The 15,652-nt window shown below is 33.4% G+C and overlaps 1 protein-coding gene across 4 annotated transcripts in view; it reads right to left on the bottom strand.

The window, feature by feature from the left end:
- LOC106463401 (uronyl 2-sulfotransferase-like) overlaps positions 1-14,519 on the bottom strand; it is a 25,191-nt gene extending 10,672 nt beyond the window's left edge. For 2 of the 4 annotated variants that reach the window (XM_013923434.2, XM_022391155.1), the window contains exons 1-7: positions 14,267-14,518; positions 13,329-13,429; positions 9,785-9,986; positions 8,515-8,618; positions 4,080-4,315; positions 2,675-2,754; positions 453-591 (exon numbers count right to left, since the gene is read on the bottom strand). In XM_013923434.2, the coding sequence (XP_013778888.1) occupies positions 453-591; positions 2,675-2,754; positions 4,080-4,315; positions 8,515-8,618; positions 9,785-9,864 (639 nt within the window). In that variant the 5' untranslated portion in view covers positions 9,865-9,986; positions 13,329-13,429; positions 14,267-14,518. Of the gene's footprint in view, positions 1-452; positions 592-2,674; positions 2,755-4,079; positions 4,316-8,514; positions 8,619-9,784; positions 9,987-13,328; positions 13,430-14,266 lie in introns of all 4 variants that reach the window. The other 2 variants (XM_013923426.2, XM_022391162.1) reach the window with 2 other exon arrangements.
- Between the last annotated feature and the right edge of the window lie 1,133 nt (positions 14,520-15,652).

Genomic DNA, 15,652 nt, shown 5'->3' with positions numbered 1-15,652 from the left:
GAGTACAGCTGAGACATGGTTTTCTTGCGAAAAACAATAAATGAGTACAGCTGAGGCATAGTTTTGTTATGAAACACAATAAATGAGTACAGCTGAGACATGATTTTGTTACGAAAAACAATAAATGAGTACAGCTGAGACATGGTTTTCTTGCGAAAAACAATAAATGAGTACAGCTGAGACATGATTTTGTACGAAAAACAATAAATGAGTACAGCTGAGACATGGTTTTGTTACGAAACACAATAAATGAGTACAGTTGAGACATGGTTTTGTTACGAAACACAATAAATGAGTACAGCTGAGACATGGTTTTGTTAACGAAACACGATAAATGAGTACAGTTGAGACATGGTTTTGTTACAAAACACAATAAATGAGTACAGCTGAGACATGGTTTTGTTACAAAACATAATAAATGAGTAAAACTGATAGAAGGTTTTGTTACGAACCTTGTTCATCCAGTATTCGTTAGGCCTTCCTTGATTGGCTCGCCGCTTGGCAGCAGCCCGACGATAAAAGTAGGAAGAGACGATTCTTTCCACAGGATCTCTTACAACGTTGATGTACAAGGGAGATGTTTCTCCAAACCTGTTATGTATATATCATAACATATTATATACACATTTTAACGCTTATGCAATATAAGGTAAAAATATGTTTTAATTTTATACACATCCTAATGAGTAATAACTCGTTGGAAGTACTTGTACAAGCTAAAATAAATATTACAAATGTTGAATTCAATATCAAAGATACGTTTTACAGTTGACTGTGTTACTTGAAGCAGCAACACTCGCTCGAGTGTAAGTCAATGATATTAATACAGTAGTAGTGGGGTCTTTGTAACAGGAGGATGAAGTTACATTGTTTGTTTGTAGTTAAGCACAAAGCTACACAATGGGCTATCTGTGCTCTGTCCACCACGGGTATCGAAACCCGGTTTCTAGCGTGGAGTTACATGAGCACCGCCTTCCTGACATATTAAATGAAGAAGGCACGAGAAGTCAAAATGTGCCCAATTTTACATTTATTTTTACTAACTCAGTTATACGTTTTCATGTACAGATCTGAGCTAGCATATGTATAACGGATTACTTAAAAAACCTATTACGTAGGCTTCGCGTGTGCAGTACAAAAAAACATTTGGAAAGTACAAGGTATATTCTTTAGGCGTTTCCAGACTGTCTTTTTTGTGAGAATCGTGTTGTTTTTAATGAACGTTGTGTTCATTCAAACTTCTTTAAACACCACAGATGGAGAGGTAATGGATACTTCAAATGTGTGACAAGGCAGGACTCGATTCATTTATAAGGATGGTGAAGAAGTAATTAAGTCAGTAAAATGTATTCATTTTGTATAAATGATTTTTAAAATCATTAGGAAATTGATATATTACAATAATCTTCAAGCTTCTGATGTATTACTTTGCTTAAGAATACAACCAAACAAAATTTGAGATGTCGGGAAATATTTTCCATACACTGACTGGGGAACGTGAAACATCTCTATTATAAAAGAACAGTTTACTTCCCGCTCAACTGGAATTAATGCAAAACCCAAAGTTTTGAAATGGGAAAAAAGCCCCACTCAACACAATTGTTTTTAAGAGTATCATAAGATGTTTTACGATATTCACGAATATGATATAATTTAAAAATTTGGATGTAAAAACAAACCACGAAAATAACCTTGTTTAACTTTCGTCACACACAATGTGCCTACCGCAGGGATCGAATCTCAAACTTTAGCTTTATAATCCCTCAAGCTATTCGCTGAGTCACCTGGGGGAAGAGGGTTTATGCATCGAACAATAAGGCTCCAGCAACTACTACAAGAGAACATCCTAGTAGGAAGAAGGTACAAAGAATGCTTTACCTAACTGTTCTATTAATAACTCAATGAACTTTCCGTTTATTTGAAGTGTGAAACTGAAAATTATAAAACTCTTCGTGAAACATTTGAGAAAAGTATTTAAATACATTTGATACCGGGAAAGGATTGTCGATATAAAGTTTGGGAAATTGTTATGGATTTGATTTACGTGAGAGAATTTTCTTTCTCTTTTTTAAAAATATCAAAAAACAACAAACTGCAGAAGAGCAACAGAAAGAAACTACAAAAGTGCAACAAAAGGCCAACGTCTTGCAGGCCTGACTACGACTTGAGTGCAATGAGTTGGAAAACTTGGTCACAAAACGTTATAGGATGAGGCGATCTCCAAAAGACTTTTAAATTGGTAATAGTGAATCATACCTTTAGATATCATTTATTGTTCATTTCGTTAATAATACTGGCATACTACTTACGATATCGAATTTAATTAAGTGTATTTTTTTAAAAATCTGTCTTAATTATTAAACCTGTATTATAAAGACTGTTTTTCATCGTTAGCTTAGAATTTGGATTTTGGACTAATCTAAATCTCCTAAGCTAGCCGAACCTTATAAGATATTGTTAGGTTTTCAGCCGAAAATATTGTTAACAGCGAGAGTACCCAATTGATGAAATGTAGCATACCAATCTTTGTATGTATATACATAAGAAGACTATACTTAAGTAGTTATACTGATGGCCAGGTTAATTTTTAGTTTCTCCACAATTGAACAGCAGTAACAAGCTGTTGTAAGTTCGAGATACAAACTGTAAACTAAGTCAGGATGTTTACACTTACTGTGAAAAGTTGACAAAAAACACGTGTCTATCAAAACTGCAGGGCGAGGGCATTCTTTTAACTCTCTTTACGAACCTACGCTGGCAAAGAAACGTATCCAAATTCAAATATCGTTATTTTAATAATAAAGATCCATTTTTGATTCGATTACTTCAAGTAGACTCTATGTATGGAGCTTAAGGACATTGATTTAAAATACAATATAAACAATACATATGAAGCTTAAATAAGAAACATACGGGGAATATGGATAAGTTATTATTGAAAGAATTACTAAACTGAATTCATTATTTTGCCCAATTTGTTCATTCACAAGAACAACTTGTAGTTCTTACAGAACATTACCACAGAAAGAAAATAAAGCCTAATACAAGAAATTATTGTATACATATTGCTAAAGGAATAAGAACATTTGCTCATAATATAACATAACATAACAACGTGGGACCTATTGGTCCATCTCGGCTGTTCCATCATCAAAACTAAACTAAAATGATTAAATAATAATAACAAAATTTTAAATCCAACCCTTTTCATTCATATACTTATCAAGCTTTTTCTTAAACTCGCTTAAATTTACTGCCTCTACAACATCTGAAGGCAACCCATTCCAAAGGCCAACCACCCTGTCAGAAAAATAAAACTGTCTTAGCTGAAGATGACTCCTACCCTGCCAAAAATTATACTTGTGTCTCCTAGTCCTACTACATCAGTCATAACACACACACACAAACAAACTATATACACAAAAACTTGAAACCTATTTGTGCAATATCAAATTTTAAAAATAACACCATCTTCCACGAATATACTAATTTTAAAAATAACAAGTAAAAACAACAAATTTACTTTTTAATTCTACCGTCCCATACGTTGATCACTAGTGTTTTCTTTTATCATCTGATCAACGTTTCGATGTCTGTTTTAAGTCTACTTAAAATATTATTGGTCGTTGGTTTTTGTTTTGTTGATTATTTGGTGAAAATAAGGCCAAGCCTATTTCAATAGCGATAAAAAAATTAGTGTATTTCTCCCTTGATATTTGCTACAGGCTACTTTCACTTGTACATATTTGTAGGCCTAAGTTCACAAATAATGTTTTCACTTTCAATAGAGTTTGTTTGCTCAATGACTGACTAACTTAATTGACTACAAACATTGAATATACATGATCACTCACTAACTTCTCTGAATTCTTATTCATTACTCAAATTAATATTTCAATTACAGATTGCCACACTGACTCTACAAACTGCTTACTCTTATTTGTAATTAATTACCACACTCTAGATTTGAGTCAAATTTAATAGATCTTAATCTCATGCGTCCTCTAGCTAACATCTAGTTTAAACATTGAAAATACAGCTTCCAACACTAATACGGGACAGAAGGTATTCATGCTTACCTGTTGAGATTCATCTAGAAGTTTCTTGTTATAAATTTTAGAATTATAATGCTGGTAGCCCAAGTCAACTGAAAGTTTTTGCATTATGCTGTAAATCGTCGTGCTTCCACATTTTGGTGCTCTGTTGTACAATAACTTGTCAACATCAAGCCCACGAAAATCGAAACTGAAGTTAATATTATTAGTGACCACTGAATGGTCGATAGCCAAACACTCTGTTGTCGAGCAGTTGCGCCCTAAAGATAAGAAAATAATGCGCTATTTAATATTCATATATATTCTTAAACAAAGTTTACACTGAGACCAATGACCAATAGGCTTACGAGGTTCATTCAGAAGTGTTATATTAACATAAGTTAACTCAAACAAAAAGTATGTTTATCGAATACTTGTAAAATTGGTCCTCACATCAACTGCTTTATTAAAAAATTTTAGTATGAGCGTTGCACAACTCAGAATTGTTATATTGTCACATATATTGTCGTCGCGACCCCTACCCCCACTATCTCTACAAGGATGAAAAAAAATTATTGATGCTTCTTGGTGTAGTTCGTCATAGTTCATAATAAATGTGATATGTGCACCTCTCAGACACTTCCGGGACTCAAAGAAAAAAAAAAGGTTGATTCAGCGCAGACAGCTCGTGACCCCCTGAAAACCTGCTGGCAACCCCCTTGGAGGTCGCGACCCACCGTTTGAGAAACACTGTGCTGTACTATGAAAAAAGTTAATTTTTACTGTTTAATTATAATGTTCTATCAGTTATTAGGATAGCTCTAGAAATACAACAAAATATTTGAAAAATATCGTTTTGATAAGATCAGGTGCGGCGGTAAGTGTGTATGTGTTTGTGTGCTGGGACTGAAGTTACCCTAGAATGTGCCTTATCCTCTTCCTAACTACTACAGTATGCGTACCTATAAGATGTAAAGTGCACAACCCTCAATTTTGTATCCAGCCAACCTCAGTCCCCCCATCGAGAAAAGACTAGCGATGCCCAATCAGGCTGTTATTTTCTCCTATGTTCTTTTCGTTCGCGTTTTATGTTAACTTTTCAAGGAGTTCCCTCTTCTGAAACGAAAAAAATCCAGCAGAGAAGACAAAACTTTCGACATCTGCCAGACGCATAAATTTCACGAGCTTACGTGGAACTTAGTCACTTGTGTGACTTCCACATGGAACTTCTTTCATCAATATGTGACTAATTTCACGAGCTTACGTGGAACTTAGTCACTTGTGTGACTTCCACATGGAACTTCTTCGAGGTCAAAGGACGGAAATTTCAGGCACTTAACATTCTTTCTTTTGAAATAAGTGTAACGTCTTTGACAATAAGACGAAAGCCAACGTCTTTCTGTTTGCCGTTAATTTTGTAATTTGAGACATAGTTACGAAAATCGCATCAACAATGTGAACAGACCTTCCTCCAGTTCTCACGCGCACGTCAGACTACTATAACACTGATTTCAACAAATGCATTTTCTATAACATATTCCAAACTTTAGTGATAACTTCCTTGCAGATTATTTGCATTAGTTAAGCCTATATTAAGTAGGGCCTCTAATCGATAAATTAACACTGTAACTTGTGTACGTTTTTTTTTCTTTTGAATTAGTTAGAGCTAAACTTTGCCATGCTTAATATTACCAATAAATAAACTTATAATGCTACTCTACGACCTAACGTTAAATCTTTTTAAAAACATTGATAAGCTTTTAATATGTTACTGTAAAAAAAAAAAAAGACCAAAAACTACTAGAATATACGTACATCCGGCATTTATTTTCATCCGTTGAAATGAAGTGCGCGCGCGCATGTGCATTTAGATATTAAGATGTGCGCGCGCATTTTCAGGACATACCAATATCATAATATTGTTATCATAATAGATAGTGAGCATTTTGTTCCTCAAATATTAGTAACGATTCAGGAATTAAAACGCTGGGCCGTCATTTTTCATCTATTTAATGAATTGTTTTATTTTTCTTTAGTCAAAGACAGTGGTCATATCTTTACTTTTCAAGAATTTGAGCATGCTTCTGAAATCTTTCAAACATAACGTACTTGCAGTTGTTTAGGTATCTCAATCTCTTGTTCAACTAAACTGAGATATTTGATTTTATATGCAAATATTTTTTTAGTGTCAAAGGTCAAAGTTAAAACCTTGATTATATTATCATCGATCTTGAAATAGATCACATTACTGTAATAGAAACATGAAGTTTTGAAAATCAAAAGCAATTTTTGTTTTCAAAATAACCGCATTAAATATTATACCAATAAAGGTGAAAGAATCATTAATAAGCTGACAAGATCATTTTCTGGATGGTGATGAAGGAAGAAAACCATGCAGAATTATCAACTATTTCATTTATTGATAAATATACAGTGCGTTTGTTCGTGACGACAAATTATTTTGTGACTACATGGTATACGAGGTCATAATGTAATGCCAGGAAAAACAATGCCAAGATGATTAATTAATTTTGCCTGAGTATGGTAGATTCCACTATAAACCTACACAATTATACGTTTACACTTGCTACCTACATGTTTTAAAGGGGCACAACATAAACTATGGTAGATTCCACTAGAAACCTACACAATTATCCTTTTACACTTGCTACCTACATGTTTTAAAGGGGCACAACATAAATTATCGTTGTTGTTTTTAGCAGTTCGTGTTTGTTTATCCTCGTTAAGGGGCACAACATAAACTATCGTTGGTGTTTTTAGCAGTTCGTGTTTGTTTATCCTCGTTAAGGGGGCACAACATAAACTATCGTTGGTGTTTTTAGCAGTTCGTGTTTGTTTATCCTCGTTAACGGGCACAACATAAACTATCGTTGGTGTTTTTAGCAGTTCGTGTTTGTTTATCCTCGTTAACGGGCACAACATAAACTATCGTTGGTGTTTTTAGCAGTTCGTGTTTGTTTATCCTCGTTAAGGGGGCACAACATAAACTATCGTTGTTGTTTTTAGCAGTTCGTGTTTGTTTATCCTCAAAGTTTTGTTTCAACTGAGAAATAGTATAGAACAAAACGCTCTTTTTTCGGGTATTCAGAGTCAATTAGTAAAAATATACACTAATAGAGCCTGGTTTTTTAGAGTTACGTGGATGCCAGATGCCAGTGTAAGTTCTAGTACCTCGTCAAACACTATTTCTTTTAAAAATACAAGTTGTTCATATAAATTATGAAACAAAACTTTAAGCTGATAATTAAAATGTGCAACATCTAGAATATAAGTAGCACGTTGCACGTTTTTGATTTCAACGGAACATTTTTTACCTTTCCTGTAGTTTCGGATCTCTTAACCAAATCTAGGCTGACTGAGATAGCAAAAATGTAACTGAAACTCGAGCGCATTCCTTCAACTACATAGAGGTGTGGTATGGATTAATAAAAAGAACGTTTAATTCGTACATGTATGTCAGTACTTCCTGATCAGGAACGGCGTGTCTCTATATCTAATAACATTCAGAATTGCTGCGAATGAAGATTAAGTAACTTACATGTTCAATGTTTTCCTGTACCCAGTAGCAGACAACATAGAAACTGAATGAGGCTTCTTGTTCAAATTCTGAATGTTTTTATTATTGATAATTACAACTAACACACGTGACTGGCTCGAAACGTTACAGACAGTCTTTTCGTATTTGTTCGCGGGAAGAAAAAAAAGAGTTATCACACACCAATATACACACACACACACACACACATATTACCAGTGACGATACACCATATACTCTCTACAAGGATGTTTAGTTACATATACAGATTGTACATCATCACCAACTCTACGGATGTTTTCGTTCTAGAATTATGGACTATTTTGTCACAGATTCTGGCTTAATTGCTAAGGTTTTGTTTTGTTGAATATCAAACGAAGCTACTCGAGGGATATTTGCCATAGCTGTCCCTCTTTGAAGTGATAGATTAGAGGGAATGCAGCTAGTCACCACAAACCACCGCCAACTCTTGGGCTACTCTTTACCAACGAATAGTGGGATTGACTATCACATTATGGCGCTCCTAACCACCAGGCCATACCAGATCCATACTTGTCAGGGATTTAAGTCTTTTTTTTTGTCATGGATTTATTTCCTGTGTCCTTGCAAGTTTAATTCTGCCATTGATTTAAGAGTCATTATGTAATGACTTCTGGCATTCTGTCAATGATTCAGATCTATTGTACTAAAGCATTAATCAGAGATTTTTATGGCAAAGATTCAGAGGCCTTTATGTCAGAAAATTGGGGTATATTGATTTCTCAGACTTGGCTATTAAATCTTCTGGATTTTTTTTTTCACATTATTTTTTACTCTATTTCAGACCTTACCAAAAACCAACTTATACTAATAATATTTTGTTTTGGAAACAATCTAGTTCCTTGTTCTTTGTAAGGTGATATATAAGCTTCTTTTCTCACCCACCTGATGTGATTTTTCTGAGATTAAAGGAACCAGTACTAGGATTCTTCATCAAGTTAAGTACTGTGTAGATAAGAAAGAGAGTCGTCACAAGTACCAAGATACATCTGCAAAATGTTGCAAGAAACATGTAGTTTAGTCCTAATGTTACACAACACACATATAGTTTAGTCCTAATGTTACACAACATACATATAGTTTAGACCTAATGTTACACAACATATACATATATATTTATATAATAGTTTATCGGCTTTTTATGCGTTAAGTTTTCTCTAGAAAATTATGCAGCTGGAAGACATTTTCCGGGAATTATAAAATGTGGTAGTGACCTTACTATATTTGTTCTCAAAGTTCTTTATGAAAGTTTTAAAGCTGAAGAAACAATTTCTTCTTCCATAGAATCTGAGGCATAGTTAATTCAACCCTTCTGTGGACCAAACTGTAGTGGATTGACCTTTTTGTGTTTCGCGGAAAACTACTCGAAGCCTATCTAATTTAGAAGTGATAGACTAAAGGGAAGGCAGTTAGTCACCACCACTACCCACCGCCAACTCTTGGGCTATTACTATTTACTAACGAATAATGTGATTAATCATCACATTATAACGCCCACAGCTGAAATTGCGAGCATATTCGGTGATGGTACTCGAACTCGCGACCCACAGGTTGCGACTCGAGTGCCCTACCCTAGGCTCGCGACCCACAGATTGCGACTCGAGCGCCCTACCCTAGGCTTGCGACCCACAGGTTGTGATTCGAGCCCCCTACCCTAGGCTCCTTTAGTAGAAGTTGATGTATAGTTGCTTCGACTCTTCTATCGACCGAATTCTTCTTTAGTATAATTTGTAACTCGATTCTTCTTCTTTGGTAAGAGTCTAATTTCAGTAGAAAATATTCTCACGAGAAGCAAGTTGAACAAAAATGACTAAAAATCATACAAAAAAAAACCCTATTATTTTACCAGTTATGTTTAACTGAATTTTGGTTATAATCCGTAGTAATTTTTTTTACTAAATTTACATCGGAATTAAAAGTTTAGAAGGTTACTTGCACACTTTCAAAGCGAGATGTTTGCTTTAGCAGTTATTTATTAAAGATTATAAGTATTTATTGAGTGCTGTAGTCTGAGGATATATTTTTTTTTACTATGTACAGGCTATAATCACAAGATTGAGGCGTCATCATAATAATGCTTGCTACTTTTGTATTTTTTTTTATAGCGGATACTTAGTTAAGATTAAACGGTTTAAATCCACGTCCAATTACTTACATTGGCCAGAGACGCTGAAAAGATACTGGCACGTGAACCATTTCCTCAACTACGGGGCCCATATACAGTCTCACGTACATTCCATCTTTGACTGCGTGAGAATTACGGGACGAACACCTTTAACTCCCAGTGATAAGATCTGCTCGTGGGTGGTGGATACGAAGATTTTATCTCAACCTGTTAGTTTCTGTCATTTTATAACCTGGTGAAAATTTCATGAATATTATCAAACAACATACTTTGATACGTTTTTAAACCGCGTGTTAGATAAATAGCGCCCCCACACGACATTTTTAGTTAATGACTAATAATTATTATAATTCATACAGCTTGGTGAAGGTTGTGGTGAAAACGTTCTTGACTAAAGAACAGTTTACACACAGCTACGTAGTAACCAACTAGTTATCACAACAAAACTAATAACCTGTTGCTAGGGGGTTATATATATATATATATAGTGGAAACTAAACTACAATTACCAGGATAAGAACGTTTTATCCTATTATGACATGTTTCACGCTATTCATAAGATTTACACTCAGTAAACAAACCAGAACAAAGAACATTTAACCTATTATGACTAGTTTTATACTATTCATAAGATCTACATCATGTAAATAAGTGAACAAAATGGAACAAAGTTAAGAATATTTTATCCTTTTATGACTAGTTTTGTACTACTTACAAAGATCTATGCCAACGTTTCTCAACCTCTTTGATACCAGAGACCTCCTCACTGCTTCCCTAAATGTCGCGGATCACTAAAATCTAATTATAACAAAACACCATTACGATTATAGATAAACATTTTTGTTTGTTTGTTTTCGTGAACTCTCACGGACCGGCAAGATGTTAAATACTTCTGGACAGTTTTGGAACTCCCTGTACCATCCACAAAATTCATGAATAAAAGTTAAGATTTTCAATGTGCCTCTGGAGAAAATTAGTTTTCATTAGAACAAGCAGCTTTTAAGATATAATCATTTTAAATATAGGATTTTCTTTATAATCGCTTTGTATTTGTTTTGATTATTTTCAATGCCTCTTGTACTTTACGTATATTAGTAAGAAGTTTTCGTAATATTTAAATATATCACAACTAATACTTGTAATCATTTACAGTTTTATCTATGTTATAAAGTTATATGTAAGGAACATCGGATGGAGCTAAGAAAGATGAGAAAACGACTAGCTTTTGGTCATTCTCAAAGGGATTAGAATATTAAAGTATTCTAAATCATTAGAAAACAATTGGAATGAGCGAGCACCTCTCTTGTTCAGCTGATACGGAGGTTACAAGATTCCCTATGATTTTGAAACGCTATATTCCGATATATGGGAAAACAGATATGCTAGGTCAGAAAATAAAGATACATGTTCGTCGTGAGTTGAGAAAGAAATATAAAATACAGGAGTTCAACGAAATAAAGAAGACAGGGAAATGTGAGAGAGAACAAGTAAACCGAGAGAGGCGAAGGAAGAAAGTAATATTCTGTCAGTAAGTGGATGGACAAATAAGAAGAAACGAAGTGTGAGTATAACACGATGGTAGCAAAGTGGTGTCAAAGCAGTCGCAACAATCTAAGTTATTTCATTATCGCCTTTATTAAGTAACTGGTTCTATTAATGATTTACTTTGTCTAAAATTTACTTGTGACGGGGTGATTAGGAGAAGATTTTTCTATATGGCAACATATCCATGGCTCTCAAATCTCAAGCTATAGCTTGAAGACAGATACAATTGGTGGTTAGGTGGCACAGATGTAGATCAATATTTTAGCTAAACTTAATCTCATAGGAACTCCATATCGTCCAATATATATTTTTTTTTAATTTAGCTTGTCTCTAATCACCCCCGATGATTAGACAAACATAAAAATTACCCGTAATCCCCTTTTCTCCAACACTGATTGTAAATGAGCAATCATATTATGGTTAAAAGCCATAACGGTTTACAAACGAGCATGCCACATTTCACATATTTAACAATACTAAACTGAAAATATCTATCAGACATCAGAGTTTTTTTAAAAGGACTTAAACTGATGTAAACTAAAGTTTTGCTTCACTGAAAGCTTAGAAACTAAAGTTAATATTATGTAGTAAAATTAAATGAAATAGATTTTGTTCCTAATTACCTTGTTTTACGGTAAAGAAAATTCATCCTTCTTGAGCATTCGTCGAAGGAACCAAAGTATTTTCTCACCTTTAATGCTAGTTATCTCAAACGCGAAAACAATAAACAGTTAACATTTATCGACCGTAGGATACATTACCTTTAATTATCAGGTTAACAGATATGCAACTATGTATTCATACATCTTGAGTAGCATTTCTGAACCTTCAGTCACGTTCAATTTCAGCTGGTGATTTTTTTAGTCTTATTTTGCTGAATTTGTTCTCTGTTGTATTTATATTCATTTAAAATACTTATCTAGACATAAACATTCCTATCACCAGTTAAAATTATTATAAGTTGACTGCTGTAAGTTGCTCTTTTTTTCTACTGCGTTTTTATTCGATGCTCTTTATCACAAAAAAGTGTTTCCTCGACTTTCAGTAAGCTTATTTCACTCAGTTCTTCAAATAAAAGAACTAATTTGTTTCAAACATTCCTGAAAGCGACCTCGTTTTTCTAAATGTACAATGTGTATATATGACAAACACTTTACGAATCTGAAGTGGCAGCAGTAGAATTTAATCCCGATTCTTCGAAGTTTGCCACATTACCAGCTTTTGTGAAAAAAAACAAAACAAAAAAAAACTTTAAAGGAATGACTCGCATACAAAGAGCTACATAATGTTAGAAAGGGGGATATTCCAGTTGTTGTCACTTGTTGTTTCTTACTGCTTACATTAAAACTACCGAAAGAATAAATCACAAGATAAGACGCCAAAATAGGTTTAACTCAAGTTAGGCCTAAGTAATGTGGTGTCACTTTTCCATGACATTTTTCATTCTCAAACTTTTACTTGTTTTAAAATGTAATTTGTTTTGTTTGTTATGAGCTAATTATTCTGAACAGTGTAAAGATTTGGTGCATTTGTGGAAAGAAAATATTCCCAAAAATTCAAACGTTTTGCCCTATCTTTCCTTTTTCTACTTCGTCAACATCTTGTATTTTTAAGATTCGACACACTTTCTCTTTTACGCTTGCCATATATACATTCACATGAGCACAGACGTTAAAAATATCTCTATATCTGTGATATAATCGTAAACACGAATTTTAAGTTTATGGTTGAATAACAAGAGTTTTGAGCCATTCTTGTATAAGAATGTATTATTAATAGATTTATAATTTTGACACTTTTAGTAATAACCATCGTTCCTATGAAGAAAGAAGGAGCTGTGAAGTAAATCAACGAAAATATTTTTTTTATGCAAAAAAGCTGCTTTGAAGACTCAACCTAATCGAAATTGGAACAACTAGTAAAAAAAAAAAGGAACAAAAAGAAATTCATCATATTAAGCTAAAATTATAGTTTAATGTTAGTAGAAGATAAAAAAATAAATAAAAAGATGAAAGCAAGGTACACTCACATTCAGAAAACGAAGTAACCTTTTTATCGTCCTTTTTCCCACTTCACACCTCGTCTTATTGTTGTATAGATGTTCTCAAAAATCTGAATTTCAAAGAGTAACTGCAGGCACGTTTGAAGAAATAAACATTATTACTGAAAACATATCTTTACCTTAAAAATACAATGGAAATATAAAAAAGCTGGTGAAGAAAAAATCAGCTTGCGATCTATACCACTAAAATATCACAAATACTACAAAAATTTACAAACTCGTTACCGAGACTTTCTTTTGAAGATATTTGATTTTTTTTAAATAGATCCCACGTGTTTAGAGGATTTCATTAAAAAGTTGCTTTTCAGACATAATAATAACTTTGTCGCTGTTTCAAATATTGTTTTCCAGTATATTTTATTCTAGTTAGGAATAGTTTGTCTTATACTTAGGTGCCCAAAGTATCTATATATCTATTCGTCCGTCTGTTTAACCAACTTATCTATCCATCTGTCTGTCTAGTCAATATATTTTTTCCGTCTGTCTGTCTAGTCAATATATTTTTCCCGTCTGTCTGTCTAGTCTATATCTACTTCACCACACACGTATCAGAAGCCTGGAAATTTTGTAGCAGCCTTACGAGCCAATTGTACATTGATAAAATGTCATAGACTTGGTTTTTATATATAAAACCCATTCAATACATGTTTCTACTGTCATAATTCCATTTGTATTTATAATTTCTTATCATGAAAATATGTTAAACCGTACATGTACACTGAATAAAGGTAGGTAGGTATTGAAGGTAGGAAAACAACTAATATTAATCTTGATAATCAGTTCTCATATATATTATATATATATTGATGCATTTTAATTTCTACGAAAGAAATTATTTGAAGTTAGGAACTCAGTGCAAAAATAATTTAGAATACTGCCATAGTAATAATTCTAAAACTGCTTACCTCTTCAAACACCTGTGTCAGTAGAAGCAGACTCTGCGCTGTATCAGTACAATAATATTTCAACAAATGTATTTCACTACAGATGTAAGTGTTATCCTTCCGTACTGGCCAGACAAAGTGAACGTGTTCATAGAATCACGATCTTACGCTCAGCAGAAACTTTCTTGGCCTGTAGTGTGCACGTGGCGGCAGACGACTGGACGAGCACGAACACATTGTGTACATAATGTCAGCTTAAAACGTTTTTCATAATTAATCCATGTCGTAACCGAACTTCTAATCTAATAAATCATGTATATTACCTACCCCATTTTAAGAAATCATATACGTGACACAAGCAGATAACTAATAGTATACGTTATATATCCAACTCATTTTTCATATGTATAAAATAATTTATCATATACGTGACTTAACGGTTAACTAATAATATGATTTACATAAATAACCATATGTGCAACATAAACATGCAACTCATCATATACTATACATGCCTGACTTATTATTCATGTACATTACATAACTAATTATTCTTCATATCAAAGTTGCGTAGTTTCAAAACTGCACAAACTATTATTTTTCTGAATGTGTTTACAATCATAATTCTTCAACATACGTTTTTATATCAAAATTCAAAAATTTATTTTCGCGGATGACGTTTTTTGCAAATATTTACAAACAGTTTTTTTTCCGTTCGTTTGAGTTATGTGATAAATGAATATAAGGTCTATAATTAGTAGCACAAAATTATTATTGTTTTGTGTATATACAGTTCATTGTTTATTTTACAATTTTGTTGTTTGTTGTTTTTTGCGGTAGTGGGTTACTGACTATATTTTTTTTTAGTTCCGTTGAAAAGTACAAAACTTAAAAACTAATTATAAATTCAAAACATGCCGTAGAAAAATGTTGCGTGGCCTCTGAACAAACAAACTAAAAACAGGTGTATGAACCCCATCATATTTGTGGTATTTTGTCCTTCAGTTTTACTTTATGCGTGCTGACAAGTTTGTATTGCGTCATTCCCAACCGCAGTTCAGGAGGGAAAGCAAAAACAGGTTATCGTTTTCAGTAATAATACATTTTACGTACATTCCTTGCGAGTGTACACAAACTTCAGCTCAACAGAAGCTATGTTTGGGATTTTTCATTCATTACCACTACTCTCTAGCTTTTTTTTTTCTTGTTAACGAGACCTTTGACAGCTACTAGAGGCTTGAGAATTTTACATGACAACACCAGAAGGAGAGATTGGATGCACATGAAAACATGTACCAAGAATCAAAATCATTAAGAAAAAAAAAAGCGGAATAATCATCACAAAGATGGAGAAGATGACGACGAAGAGAAGACAGTTGAAAAAAATAATTTCATATTGATAAATGA

The sequence above is a fragment of the Limulus polyphemus genome, unplaced genomic scaffold, assembly GCF_000517525.1.
Source record: "Limulus polyphemus unplaced genomic scaffold, Limulus_polyphemus-2.1.2 Scaffold52, whole genome shotgun sequence".
NCBI lineage: Eukaryota > Metazoa > Arthropoda > Merostomata > Xiphosura > Limulidae > Limulus > Limulus polyphemus.
This window is presented reverse-complemented; position numbering and strand designations above follow the sequence as displayed.